This window comes from Dipteris shenzhenensis, chromosome 5 (genome assembly GCF_047967505.1).
Source record: "Dipteris shenzhenensis isolate YYH24624 ecotype China chromosome 5, Dip_SZ_1.0, whole genome shotgun sequence".
NCBI classification, from domain to species: domain Eukaryota; kingdom Viridiplantae; phylum Streptophyta; class Polypodiopsida; order Gleicheniales; family Dipteridaceae; genus Dipteris; species Dipteris shenzhenensis.
In genome coordinates this window covers 36,299,768-36,315,271 of record NC_141600.1, presented here as the reverse complement: position 1 = coordinate 36,315,271, position 15,504 = coordinate 36,299,768, and the positions used below count along the sequence as shown (strand labels likewise).

General features: G+C 42.8%; 1 protein-coding gene across 1 annotated transcript; it reads left to right on the top strand.

The window, feature by feature from the left end:
* Positions 1 to 5,452: 5,452 nt before the first annotated feature.
* LOC147901963 (F-box protein At1g67340-like) lies at positions 5,453 to 8,016 on the top strand. Its single transcript, XM_087374598.1, has 3 exons — positions 5,453 to 5,879; positions 6,312 to 6,474; positions 6,722 to 8,016. Exons 1-3 carry the CDS (start codon positions 5,653 to 5,655, stop codon positions 7,571 to 7,573), a joined length of 1,242 nt encoding a protein of 413 aa, XP_087230724.1. The 5' UTR covers positions 5,453 to 5,652; the 3' UTR covers positions 7,574 to 8,016.
* The last annotated feature ends 7,488 nt before the right edge of the window (positions 8,017 to 15,504 follow it).

The window sequence follows — 15,504 nt, the reverse complement described above, 5'->3', positions numbered from 1 at the left end:
CACATTATTTCAAGCCTTATAAATCCTCTTTGCTATTCCCAGCGTCATTTGCCACACAAGACTTATAAAAGATTAGATATATATTGCAGTTCTATCTTCACCAGTAGTTCAGATTATAGTTGATATAGACAGTGTTTTGCAATTGATTCAGGTAATGATTTTCACAACACCTACACCAACGGTATTCACACTTGCAGTAGATCCTACCATTGCCTGAGCATAGGAAGAATGGGACAAGAAAGCAAAATATGCATATCATTTGATCAAACAAAACGTGCAAGATGTCATGCTTGGACAAGTCAACACAGTTAAGAAATAAAAGAAGCATGGGATATGTTCGTAGCTCTTTACAAGTCTAAGAACACATCCATGATTCTCACATTGAGAAACCAAATCAACTAGAGTTAGGCTAGAGTTCCACAACATCAATGAAACTTGTCATGCTTATGTACTTAGAATCAAGGATGGACTTATCTAAGGATTCATACTAAGACCCTATAACATTGGACATGACAAATCATCCACCTTGGTTGCATAATCTCAGCTCCAAGCCATAGCAACCTAAGGCATAAAAATGACTCACATGGAAATGTTGCCTTATTACAATCATGGACCATATGAACCCTTAAGAAATCATGAGTCCAATGATGGATCCACATCAATTTGCATAGAGCATTTGTGGGAGATATTTTTGAGAGAGTATTCCTAGAGTCATTTTGAGAGTTTGTTCCTATTAGTCCCATAGTGAGCACTTTTCTCTCAATAGACTTAGTATGTCTCTCTACAAATATATTTTACAAGTATGCATAGAGGATTTGTGGGAGATATTTTTGAGAGAGTATTCCTAGAGCCATTTTGAGAGTTTGTTCCTATCAGTCCCATAGTGAGCACTTTTCTCTCAATAGACATACCTAAGAACTCTTCTAGGTGCCTATAGATGAGCCTTCTTGAATGATGCATATATATACTGACTAAAGACACCAATTGGGAATGAGATGTCTACTAGTCTATAATGGTCAAATAATTAAGCTTTCAATAAGTTGTCTATACTACTGAGGATATGTATTGGTGATGTGTCCAAAAGTTGAAAGATTGATGTTTTCTTCCATAGGAGTATGCAAGGGTGTATACTACCTTTTGATTATACTTACCAAGTGTGATAACATAATACCATCTAAATCTCTCCAATTTCTTTGCCTAGAAAATAGTAGAGGTCCCCCATGTCCTTCATATCAAACTCCAATGTGAGCTATACCTAGATATGTGAAAGAAAGGTTCCATTGGAACTTGTGATGATCAAAAGATCACATATAAAGCAATAAGAACGATGTCTTATGAAGGCATTCCATGCTCTATGTGATTTCTTTAATCCATACAAGGACTTGAGAAATTTGCATACTTTCTACCTTGAGATTTGATTGCATACCTTTCTAGTTGTTACATGTTATACATATGAGAGAGAGAGAGAGAGAGAGAGAGAGAGAGAGAGAGATGTGTATGCGCATGTATGCACATAATGTGCATGCATGTGCATGAATGCGTGCATGGGCACACGCATGCGCGCATGCACACACACACACATAGAGGCATGCACACGAGTGTGCACACATGAAAAAGTAGTAGATATAGGCACATATAGATGCACACGCAAGCACATGCCCATAGTATAGATACCCATAACCCCTCTATTATGGCTTTTGGTTTTTTGACACTCGTGATAAACTATGCATCTTCGATGCTTAATTGGACAAACTTAATATTAGATTCATATCATGTTAAAAGAATAATCTCTCTTGGGAAAATTTCACGTCCTTTTAAAATTGGTCACATTTTCAAACCTCTTTTTTATAAAGTCACACTAGAGTTGCCAACATGACTCACATGCACCCTATGCATTGTGAGTGGTTGCTCTTAAGAATATGATAGGGTTATTACAATATATGGGACCCAAACAACACCCACGCAAGTATTTTGATCAAATATGGAACCTAATCCCTGGAGATTATACATATAACCAGCTAAGTCATAATTATTAGCCATGCATTTGATTTTACTAAGGAGGAACATACTGGTTAAACGTTTAAAAGACACTTGTGTTTGTCATGCTGACCCTTATTAATTATAGAGCAAGGGTAGAATACATCTCACATAGGTAGATAAAGCCGTCAAATGTGCATTTAAATTACTCAGCTCGAAGGTAGAAATATCATAAATGTGGATGGATAAGAGGCCGAATAAAAATTGAAAGATACCTCAAACATGCATCATGTTATGTGTTGGTCAACCATAGAAAGAATGGCAAAGTAAAAGTCTATTTGATAGTACAAATCATGAGAACTTACAAAAAGTAGCTATTATTCAATTTATGTTGAAACTCTAGAGACAAACTTGTCATCATAGCCTTGAAAATAGAGCTACCTTGTTATTCCATTGAAACTCAACCTATTCTTATTTGGTTTTTGTTATTATATGATGTATGATCATTCAATTGTTTAGACAATTGATGATTGGTCCCACGTTTAATGCTCCAAAAGATTGCCATTTGTAAAGTGAAATCTTTTACCTCTCAAGTCAAAGCACTTTTTTGTGTGGAAACTCATTCGCAAAACATAATAATGTAATGCATTTATGCTTGGTTGTACATTTGTAATACATGAGATGGGAGGCATGCCAATTTTTAAAATAGAGCAATTAAGAATGCATATTATATTGATACTCCAAGTCCCATAAGTAAGCTTTCAGAAAAGCACTGTTGAAGGATCTTGTCAGCTTGTGTATAAAAGGGTGTTTTAATACATTCCTTGGAGTGCGGAGTCTGGAGTTTGAAGGAGAGAGAGAGATCGTGTTCCTAAACAAGGGGCTAGTGGGGTGTCTGGTGGCAAGTTGAGGGAAAGGGTAAGGGTGAAGAAGCGGGCTTGTAGGACGTAAGGAAGCAAGGAGGAGGGTGAGTGAGGTGGCAAAGGATGAGGATTGAGGGGGGGAGGAGCGGCGTGGAAGGAATCTCTTCATTGGTGAGAGAAAGGGAGGGAAGGACACAAGACTATGATGGAGGGGAAGGAGGGAGGGCAAAGGCAAAGGGAGGGACGGAGGGGGGGAACTTCTAAGGCAAGCAAAGAACCTCTTGAAGTCAAAGGGTAATGGGCTTCTTCTTCTTTCTTCTTTCTTCTTCTTTCTATATAGATATCTATATAGAAGAAGAAGGTGGTGGGTGGAAAGGAAAACGTGGGAGGGGGAAGGTAGCATGAAATGAAGCGAAATAAAAATGAAATGGACATCGAAATGGCGTGTACCTATTTTTGAAAAAGTTGGAAAAAATAATGTAAAATACTAATACTTTTAATCTATTAACGGCCGTCAATGGGCGCTGACTGCTGGCCGGCCGGCAGAGAGGCAGGCGGGCTTGACGGAAGACGCTAACGGCGGCCGTTAGCACGACGTTAAGAACAGTTGACCGGTTGTTTGACTAACGGAACGCCAGAGCCGGACGCCTTGCTTGGACGGGCAACCGTTCCGTCCCCTTTACATAAGCTAACCTTTACCCCTTGCCTTCATCACCCTATCGATTTGCTTCGCTGGCATCTCTCATTTCCAAGACTTAAGACTCTTTATCCTTGTATCACACCTAGGTCCCTAGATGTCAATGCGGCTGCTCCCCTCTTCTTCAAAGCCTTTTCCTTTCTCCTCAGAGCCCCACGCCATCATTTATGCTGCATCATCCTTCTGATAGGTGGCTTGGGGAGGATGTCTATAGCGACGAGCACTTGTGTTTCCATACGACAAGGTTGCATCCGATGTTGCATGTTTGGCATGCATTGAGATTTGCCCCACATCTCATTATTGTGGGAGTGTTTGGGCTGAAGATCTCAATCCTTTGCCTTATGGAAGGCTTGTCATGCTTGTGTGAGATTGGGTTGCACATTGTGCACGCATCAATTTTTGGGAGGCAAGCAACTTGGCATCACCAATTAGCTTGTAACCATGCCATAGCGACTCCTTACATCTCCTACAAATATACCATGTCATCGAGATGAGGCCCATGTTTACATGCAACATCACAATGGTGGGCCCCAGAAGACAACTTTACCCATATTGAGACCTTGCTAAACCACATCAAAAGTGACACAATCAATGATTTGTCCAACACCATCAATATGAAAATTAAATCAAGGTTAGCTTAATTGAGGGCATCATAGTCGATGTCATCAAAAGTTGTGGACGTCCTCAACTACTTCATGCAAGCTTGGATCGATAGTAAAGGTAGTGGCTACAGCTACCACAAAAATGTGGTTAGGCATGGGGAACCCATATGCACATCATGTTCCCTTCATTGATAGAATGAATTCCTTGGATCGATAGTAAAGGTAGTGGCTACAGCTACCACAAAAATGTGGTTAGGCATGGGGAACCCATATGCACATCATGTTCCCTTCATTGATAGAATGAATTCTTGTATAGAACCGCTGGAGTTTTGCTACAAGGTCTTTTACAATGGTGAGAAAGATGTGCTTGGGTTAGATGATGGAGTTTAGATTTCTTTAACTTCAATGGAGGGGATTAGGGAGGGGGGGCAAGGGGATTTGCTACTAGAGTGCTGATATTTAGAGCAGTAGAAGTAGTAGAAATTGATGTTTTTAACGTCATATTTGCAATATGAAGATGATAGTATCCTGATTCAAGAGCAAGATCAGAGCAAGATGCATGGTTGACACGAGGTGTGAGGACGTGAAACGAAAGAGTAAAGGGTGAGATCACGTCGTCACATCCCCTACAAGACGCTAATGTAGAGCACTTGGCATGGGTTTTGGAGCGCCCTCTTCGGAGGCACACGCCTCTGCTTAGAAGTAGAATTCTCAGTTAGAAGGTTGGGTCGAAGGGCAAACAATAGTTCAAGCTTGGAGCTATAGCTCATAAGCCTTTTTATAGGATACCCATGTTCTCTGAGGTTCATTCCTTGCATAAAAATATCTCAACAGAATCATACAAATGCCTTTATAGACCCAGCACCCAAGCATGGGCAACCGGGGTGTGCCTTGACATGCCGCCACTCCATTAGTTGCATCAGTGGTGGTGAGGGAAGCCTCAATCGCTAACCCAAGCCCTGCCCTCTAAAAACATGACTAACATTGGGTTTGGAACTCTTTCCAGTGCGAGTTACACTCTTTTCTTTGTTCTTTTGTGGTTGTAAAAGAGCCACCTGATGCGCAACCACACACAGCCTGCTCCTTATTTCAGTTTTGTGTTGAGAGCCTCAACACCTTCATCACTTGCCCAAACACTGCGGGCGAGGACGGTAGGGTGTGTAATAATCCACCCGATATGTTGAAAGAGGGGAGCGAGAGCTAGGTGAGCTAACAAGGGGAATCTAGGGAAAGAATAACGTTTGACTAAGACCTAGGAGTCCAAACTTATAGAGAGAGGGAAGGGGCCAAAGGTAGGCTATAGTAGGGGCGGCCCTTGGCCCGTCTCCTATAAGCTCTTCTTTATCATCTCTTGGGGTTCATCATTTTCATCAACTTTCCATCTTCATCTTCATCTTCATCTACATATCGTATCTCCTCCATCGCTATAGCTCCAAAGCTTCTCCTCCTCCATAGCTTCCCTTCTCCTCCTCCATAGCTTCTCCTCCTCCTCCTCCTCTTTCTCCTTCTCACCATGCGCACCCGCCTCTCCTCCTACCCCTCCCCCTCCGATGGCATCACCTTCTTCATCCGCCCCCGCCCCCCCCTCCCTAAACGTCGCAAGCTTTGCCCTTCCCAGCCTCCTTCCTCCTCCTCCTCCTCCTCCTTCGATTCCCTCCACGATGACCTCCTCATCTCCATCTTCGTCTCCCTCGGCTCCTCCTCTTCCTCCCCCGCCGACCTCATCAACGCCATGCTAACGTACGGGATCTGCTGCCTCTTGGCCTCTTTGACTTTATTCGTTCCGTGTTTGGGTTATGGGAAGGGACGGGGGAGGCGGGGTCTGTTGCCGCTGCCCTTGCCGCTGCCGTTGGTGTTGCCACAGACGCTGCTCCTGCTGCGAAGCATCTCAGCCTGCCTAGCGGCCGCACCTCCTTTCCTGCCGAGTAGTTGTGGGAAAAAAACCCATTATAGAGCTGCTACTGTTTATCTGGGCTCGGCCTGTTTTAATGTCTCTTTCCTTCTGGGTCATTGCTTTCATAAGTGAGAATTCTTGTTACGTTGAAGAAGTTAGTGAGTGCCCGTCTTCTGAGCACCCGCGTCCACGGACCTGAATAGCATCTGTTGAACTTTCTGGAGCCCGGAGTAGTCTCACAAGCGAACCATATTAACAATCTAACCCTTTTGATGCAGGTGCAAGCGGTTCTGTGCCGCCGGAACGAATCCGCGGGTTCTTGTAAATGCCTCTGTTTCTGCACTGGCCGTGAAAGCCTGCGGCTGGTCTGATGGAGCTCACAGATTTCTCAAGCACTGTGCACAGGCAGGAAATTTCGAGGCGGCCTACACCCTTGGCATGGTGAGGGCCGTTTTGAGTTGGGAAGACAAGTGTAAATGATGTGGGTGTAGCTGGTGTACTTTGGCTGTTTTCTTCGTTAGCTATTATGCTTTCTTCTTGGATCTTCGCTATATTTATTGCTGTGATGTTCTGTTTTTTGAAGCTCATTGATATTTGTGACCGTTTTAGTCGTGTGCCCTCCGTAAAGCAGCACATGATGCGTGTTTCCTTGGATCAAAATCTCATCTTCTTCATACGTTGTTTGCAGATACGTTTTTACTGTTTTCGTGACTACGAGGGTGGAGCGTCGATGATGGCTCAAGCCGCCATTTCATCACATGCTGCCGCCCTGCACTCCCTCGCGATCATTCAATTCAATGGGAGCGGGGGCACAAGGAAGGATAAGAACTTAAAGAATGGAGCGTCTCTATGCGCCAAAGCTGCTGGGCTTGGGCACGTTGACGCGATGCGTGAGCTCGGCCATTGTCTCCAAGATGGTTATGGGGTGCCAAAGAACGTACCAGAAGGGAGACGTCTTCTGCTGGAGGCCAATGCGAGGGAAGCTGCAGCGGCAATAGCTGCTTCTCCTCGGGCCTTTGTAGAAACGGCCCTCCAGCTCGCTCAAAGCAGCGGAGCTAGGTGTCTTCACCATCATTTGCAGCAGAGTAGTGCAGTAACCAAAGTAGAAGCTGAACAAAGGGCAGGCTTAAGAAACCCAGTAGCATCCAACACAGAAGTTTTGTCAGTCGAGCGTCTTTCTGCATACAGATTTCTCCGTGCAGGGGGTTGCTCTCTCCTCAGTGATTTTGGTTGCAACGTTCCTCCACCTAAGCTCCACACAGCGAACAAGTTTTTGGTAGATTGGTTTGCTGTGAATCCGCCTGCATCAGGGCTCCGCCTGTGCTCTCACGCTAACTGCGGCCGGCCGGAAACAAGGAGGCACGAGTTTAGGAGGTGTTCGGCCTGCGGGATGGTTAACTACTGCTCCAGGGCATGCCAAGCCTTGGATTGGAAGCGAACACACAAGTATGACTGCAACCCCGTGGCCGATTGGGAGGACAGGGAAGAGAACGATGGAGACGAAGACGAGGCCGCTGCCGATGAAATGAATGAGACCTGATTTGTGCGAGACGGCATTGTAAACATGCCGTTGAGGCATCGGTGCTTCCGTTTCGGGACGGGGGAGAGAGAACTTTCTCGATGCAGTAGGCAAGCAGATCTTGGGTAAGGCATTTATTTCGTTACCGGCTACTATGAAACGCAGTTGAGGAAGCGTAAAAAAAGGCAGAGCTTGCTGTTAAACTGGCATTTGGGAGGAAGATTAGATCTACTAGCCAGAGAGGGAGCAACGAGGTGGTGTGTAGGCGATGTGATATGGCGATTGGATCTTGTGCTGCGAGGTCCACGAAGATGGGCGGTTGCAGCGAAAGATGTGGGGTGTGAACGATGCCACTGTTCTCTTTTTGAGTGCATGTACAGAAGGTGAATTGCTATTTAGCATTGATCCTCTTAAAACGATTTTGATCGCCGTTGTCTATTTATACCATTGTGGTCATTTAAGCACGAGAATCCATCTTATAAGCAAGAGATGAGAGTGGTGCTAAGTAATCAAAACGAGCACGATTAGCGCAACGGTTCAGTAGCTGCAAAAATCGACGAAGTCAGCGACGATTTCGTATCTGCAAAATCGGACGTCAATACGATCACGAGACCATGGATACAGATGCTACGATGTCGTAGCTGCACATAAATTTAATCGACAGGCTAACCGGGATACTCATGCGGGTAGAGTTAAAAAGGTAGTTTTAATTGATTGATTGAGCTGAAGGAAGCACGTTCGTTTCCGTCTATGTTGAAACCAGCACGTCAGGGCCTGCAGCAACGAATTTGTAAATGTAAAATCTTTTCGTGGCGGAGAATCCGTCGAGTGATTTTTTGGGTTTGTCGGATTGACTGACTGATCTGCGTTCAAACGAGCACGTTAGGGCCTGTCTGCCGGAAGGATTTCGTCTGTAGCACGTAAGGACCTGCCGGCTGGCGGCGAAAAATTTGTCATAGCATTGGACTCGAGCAAACGAAATGGTCACACAGCTAAATTGTCAGCGTCATCCAGAGTTTTCTGTCGTTGGAGCTTCTTGTTTTTTAATCAATCGCGCAAGCAGTTGTCCACTTTTTGGGCGCTGGAAAACAAGAATTGATGAGAGAGCAGAGTATGCACGCAACAAAGCACGTTCGTTGTAGACCCCGCGTCTGAATTTCGTGACTGCAAAATCCTCAAAGAACAAAACAAACGCAACGCCACCTCCCGAAATTGGTTGCTTTCTGATGCTGCAGCAGCAGATGATGCACTCAACTGCCGACCTTTGCCAACCTATCCCTTCTGGACGCTCGTCCTTCTCGACTTTGGATCTATCCTCTATTGTCATCTACCACATGCACCGAGCCTGCACACAATTAATGTGATCGGAAAGCGTCATCCAAAAGCAACGATTCCGTAACTGCAAAATCTTGAAGGCAACAGAATAGCCCGAGGCATTCTCCACAAACCAAACAATTTGACCTAGTTGTTCTGCTCCCCCTACGAACTTTCCCAAATATTTGACTATCGCTCCAGCCTCCGGGCAAACACATTCACGAATCGCGATACTATAGATTTCAACTAGCTTAAAGTCGGCATTGAACAGCAACGATTTCGTAACGGCAAATCTGAAGTACATGTTAATAACCCACCACAAAGGTTTTTGTTCTTTTCCTAAGTGCAACTGCCAGAGATCAATCATCCCACCGAAACGTTTCCAGAGACCAATCACTCATCCCACCGAGTCCAACTTCTATGGATCGACCCACCAGAAACCATATTTTGCCAATTACTGAGTATTCGGTCAATCAGCCCACCTTACTAATTACTGGGTCTTCGTTCAGCTTCCACCAATCTACCCAACCAACTGGCGTATATCAAATGGTTGAACCTTCAGCTTCCAGCGCTGAGCGGTCTTTCACTGCCTGCAGAGATTAATAAACCCCACATAACGCACCGTTTTTAAGAATTGTCTTCGTACAAACGCAATTCCGTTACTCTTTCGCTGCAACAGTTTCAACCCCCGACAAACGTATTGGTTGACTGACTGTACATATATACAAAACAAATGCGGTGTGTTTTACTCCACACGTTTGCATCCTTTTCTTGGAGAATGGACACTTCTCTTGCATCATGATTCACGGACCTCAACAGCCACACCTTCTTTATACTGCATTCTCCTTTTCTTTTATATCATACAGCTGGCTGCTACCTTGCTACCACACTCACGATAAAGCTGCCACGAAGCTATCGTATCAGGGTATCAGAGAACTCCATAACCATAGCCTATCCAATCTTCTGCGCACGACCATCCATGAGGTTACTCATCATTATATATATACTTTACTAGGAACTCGAAAATGGATGCGTTTGGAATCTCATCACACGACAAATTAGCTTCAAACACTTGGGTATTCAGTTTCTTTCTTCGCCAATCCTTGGAATACATATAAGTACCCATAGTCTATTCGGAGCTCCAACATCACTGATAAAATCTCATATTCTTGTGGGTTTTCTCTCTTCTCATCCTTTGAATGTACCTTTGAATGTACCAATAGCATGACCCGTCTATGACGGGTTAGAGACCCGATGGAAGGTGAGATCTTCAAATGTCTTTGATTGATTTGAAGATCCCCTCCATCACACACGCACATGTGCTCTCTCTCCCTTGAGTGACTTCTCACATACATACTCACATGGACACTCAAACATATGAGATCCACATACACTTTATATAAATTTATATCTCCCACTCTTTTTGTACACACATACACACTCTCAGAGTGTGTGTGTGTGTGCATGCGTGCAAGAAGAGAAATATACGTATAAATTTCGTGGTAGCCATATATCAAAACTATAGATACTTGTGTATGTGTGCGCCTGCGCACGTGCGTGCATGTGTATACACAAAGAGTGGGAGACAGAAATATCTGTATAAACTCTGTGGTAGCCATATATCAACACCTAATTATGTTTTCTAAGAATTCCAAATTTCTATATTGCTTAAAAAATTTATTTAAAAAACTCCTTTTGCCATGCGAGACTCTCCTTTGCTTGGGGCATGGAACTCTCCTTTCCCTAACACATGGGACGTTCAAAATAAGAAAATATAAAAGACAAAAGAAAACTAAAGATATGCCCTAAAACTACGGTATGGTTTTCAATCTACGCAACGAATCGCTATCCTTCCGAAAGCCTCATCCAAGGAATGACAATTTAATTACTGTGAGAGTGTCATCTTGCATCTCCATGTGGCCCTGAGGCTGCCCAACTTCTTGCAAATCAAGAATCTCAAAATTTTTAAAGCTCGAGAATCGTCACCTCATCACACATTTTTTTGACACTATTGCTCATCTTCGTGTTTTGCTATAGGCATGTTGATTCGAGCCTCAAGATTTGTGGTAGCTTTGGGTTCACCGATTGCTGCCCCATAAGAGATGAAGGGGTATTACATGGCACTGCCCTTTGAGTGCAACCTCACAAATAAGGAATATAGAGAAGAGACATAATTGTTTATTGGTAGGTGTGTCCCTTTGTGTTTCTAAGAGAGGCTTCAAGAAGGGGTGCCACATGGTATTTCCCTTTCAATGCAACCTCACAAATAAGGAATGTAAAGATACAAATACAGTAAGAAGAGATCATAATATATTGGACTCGTTTAGCCTTTTTAGCCTTAAGGTATAGACTGTTACCCAAAAGGATAGACACACTTTCTAATCGCATCAAAATTCTATGGAGCGGAAGCGACAACAACATGGCTCACATACCACATGCTTGAACAATAGAGCGAAATGAATGTTCATCTTGTGCTTGTCCTCTCCACTCTGATCTAGCACATCCATCCCCAATGAGAGGTGCCACCTTATCTGTCTCTCTCTCTCTCTCTCTCTCTCTCGCTAGCGCTTGCAAAAGGGATTTTAAAATAATTAAAAGTATTATGCATATATATATTCAAGAATTTGCAGAGGATATCTCATCACTTGTTATATAAATCCCAATTCTGCGTGCTAGTTTAGTGCGATAGATTTAAGCCAAACTCTGGCAAGGATGCGCCTTTGCTCCTTTCAAGTTTGAATCGAATAGCTCGAGAAGCTAGTCAAGGCATCTTCATCCCCATGGGAAATATGGGTGTGGATGGGCATGGTGACGGAGGAGGAAGGATAGAAAAAGGGCCTCATATGGTTGAAGTAGCAGGAGGAGGACGCAGCCAAGACAACACCCATAGTGGGAGGCCCCAACAAGTATGAGCGTCACACTTAACCAAGGGAGAGTGTTGAGCAAGGAAGGAGCAACACTAAAAATTAGTGTTGCTCTCTCTCTCTCTCTCTCTCTCTCCGCCTCCCTCTCTCTCTCTCTCTCTCTACCTGCATGTATGTGCGTGTACACGCATGTGTCAAATTGCTATCCTTTCAACAGCCTCATTTAGGAATGATGTTTTTATTAGTGTGATAGTGTCCCCTTGCATATCCATGAGGCTACCTGACTACTAGCACATCCATGACTCAATAAGGATGTGCATGTGTTTGTGTGTGTGTGTGTCTCTCTCTCTCTCCCCTTAAAAGAGAAATCAAAATGAAATACACAGTATTAAAAAAGGATTGTTTGAAAAAACTTTACTTAATAAGTAAAAAATATATTTAATATTTAATATAAATCTCTCTCTCTCTCTCTCTCTCTCTCTCTCTCTCTCTATGTGTGTGTGTGTGTGTGTGTGTGTGATGCTTGGCCTCTGTCACCATGTCATTTGTTTGCTCTCTTGTGTAGTTCGATGAGAAGCACCACATCGCACCACCCTAAAACAACCATGTGCCACCTCAGATCTCTCTCTCTCTAGATATCTCTCTAAAACCCCACAAACACACACAGTCACATACATATAAGTATAAAACTAAACACAAAATGTAATAATATAATACATATCTTATGTATAATATAAAATCTCTCAATGTCTCTCTCTCTCTCTCTCATTTTCAAAATAAATCAAAATAAAAAATGTATATTATATTTTAAAAAGAATCTTATATATATTCCAAATATAGAAAATAAAAAATTTTGGCTAATGCAAAATATCAATAAAGATATATATATATATATTCTCCGGCTTATGGTGACTCAGGTGTGTGCCTTCTTAGTCTGAGCAGCCACTGTATGGCCACGTGCTGTGATCCCTCTCTCCCAGTCTGCCTTGAAAGGCGCCTCAGATCAGTGTCTTTTGCGAACTTGGACTGGTTACTCTAGTCTGCAGCTAGTCAGTCTAGCTAGCTATGTGCATGCATCAGACCTCTAGCCCATTATGCTCACGATCTTTGCCCGACCTGTACAGTCTTCTAAGTTGAGTGCTACCTCATTATTGGTCCACACTAAAGATAAAGCTCACATGAGACTATGGGCCACAACTGATTGGGTGTAGCCATTTTTTATAAGGTTCAAGAAATATATTGCATATGTGTGACTAGCTCGATCCTTAACTTACGTGTTGCATAAAATAATTAGACAAATTTGTTATCTAACTAATCCACACATCCCAAACTTGAACATGAGACTAAAACATGACAAGATTATCTTCTTGAATGAGATTGTTAAACCATGACAAATACTATTTTGCATTAAATACATGATAAATTTGTTCAACACATACATGCAGGCAAGTGGTTATTCAAAGCTTCATTTTTTGAGCTTTCAAAAAACTTATGAGACAACCAATTGATAACATTTAATAGGGTTTGTATGGTGTGCAATGTTGTACTAGAAGTGCGTGCACACATTCAGGGATAGACTTTGTAACTATTTCTAGTTTTGTGGGCAACATAAAGATTTGAGGAAATGGACCCCACACCTATGGAGCTACTACACATATTGGTGGTCTTAGAACATTAATCTTTGGTGATATTCATAGCTTATGTAAGGATATTTAAATAAATCCAGTATTATTTGTAATTTTACATTGCTTCCTTTTCCATGCACTTCCTTGCAAAGGACTCCATAGATGTGTCAAAGATATTAGGATTTCATAATCCACTGCATCAAACCATTTAGTATGCCATTACACCTTTTGGTTTTTAAAACACTTTAGGCTTCATAGCACTTGCTTGAGGGTCATGAGAAAATCCAATTTGGTGATGTGTATGGTTTAAGGAGATTTAGGCTACCAGGGTTTATCTAAATCTTCACATCCCCATGCTAACTTTCGAAATGCAATAGCTTCCGCTCGTGTGAATCCCAAATAATGTACAACCATGTTGCTTCTTTTTTAGGGTCCACTCACTTTGATTTGGTACTTCTTTTCTTTCCCCTATTTAAAAAGTCCATTTTTCCTCCACTAGACTTCATGCTTTTATCGCTTTTTCTACTAAGCATGCACCTCAATTTGATACCACTTTCCTTAGTCCTCTCTATGTACTATGATTTAGTACTGCTTTCCCTCCTCAATTTGTAGTTCAATTTAGATTTGGTGTAGCCACGAGTGGTGCCTCAATTGCTTCTTTAGGTGAGTCATTGTCTTTCCATGTTTGCTCTCTTTACAAACTAGTTAGTCTATGTTATCGGTTCACTTTTCTCATAAGGCAACTTATGGTACAATGCAGCTTGTCATGGCTTGCAAGAGAAACAGACAGAGGCTAGGAGATAGGGAAGTTGAAAAATCTAGTTAAGGTATAAGAAAATTTTGAAAGAAGAGGAAATGGATGATACAATATCCATTTGTGGGACCTAGAACCATGATAAATTATATGAAAAAATAAAATATCATGCAGGTAAAACACACAAGAAGATCCTAATTCACGTCTTCTTCTCGAAAAAGATTGTGCTCTCTATATTGTGGGGAAGCAGGCTTTTTAGCCATGGGAGAAGTATTAAAAAGGAGGGATTGAGTGAGTGTGTGCAAAACATTTAGTCTGCTAGAAAGAAGTACGAAAAAAGGAAGGATTGTGAGTGGGGAAACGCTTGCGTGCAAAACGTTTAGGCTTTAAGGCAAGTACTCTAGTTGAGGGAAAAGAAGATGGTGCAAGTGGGAAAGAAGTGCGAAGGAAGTACAGAGGAAGAAAGTGTTGAGGAAGTGGTGGTTGTAACTAGCAGAGGTATAGAGGGAACTTTTCGGCTAACTCAAGGCATCCATCCCAAGGGAAGGGTGGTTACTAAGGGAGTTAAATAAAATAAAAAAGTATGAGGCGCATTTATTTGCTGACAGGGTACGTAGAAAGTGTGTATGAAGAGAAGCTTTAGCAGAAGGGCCAAATGCACGCGAACAAAGGCATGCTGAGATGGCGACACGTCAGGGACAGGCTGGAAGGCACAAGTCCACGTATTTGGACGCCGTTGGAAGGGTCTTTATAACTCCTTCCCGATAAAACAGTTAGTTGCTGCGGAAAACTGCCAAAACAGCAGCTGCGCTGGCATTGTCACGCGTACTTAAATAATGCAAAAACTGTTGTTTACTTGCCCACGTGGCTGGCCTTTGCACCCACCGGCAGCCTCTTTGTCGGCCTTTACATCCCACAAACGGCTCTCTCTCTTTTCTTTTATTTATCGCTTATTACATTATTTAAACGCCCTTCCTTAAAAGCCCTTTTAACTCGTGTGAATAACAAGATCCGTCATTCCCTGCGTCATGCTAGCATCTCTCATTTTGCATCTCCCTTTTCTCTAGATCTCAAGGCCCTTTCCAAGTTGAATCCAATTCCACCCCCTCCTGTTAGCTTTGCTTTTCCACACCCCCTCCCTCATCTTTCTCGCCTTTATTTTGCCACTTGCATAATCCCCTACCTCCTGCCTTTTGTGCTGGTGAACACATCCCCCTGACCCATTGAGTGCCCATGTCCCTCTCGTAGATCTATATTTAGGATTTTCAGCTTCCTTTGCGTCATCTTGTCCCCTCCTCATTCAGCCCGACGGAGAGATTCCATTTCAACTCCGATCAACCACTTCAAGCTATCATATGCATGCCATAAAGGAAACCTTATCTTTTGCTTCAAGTT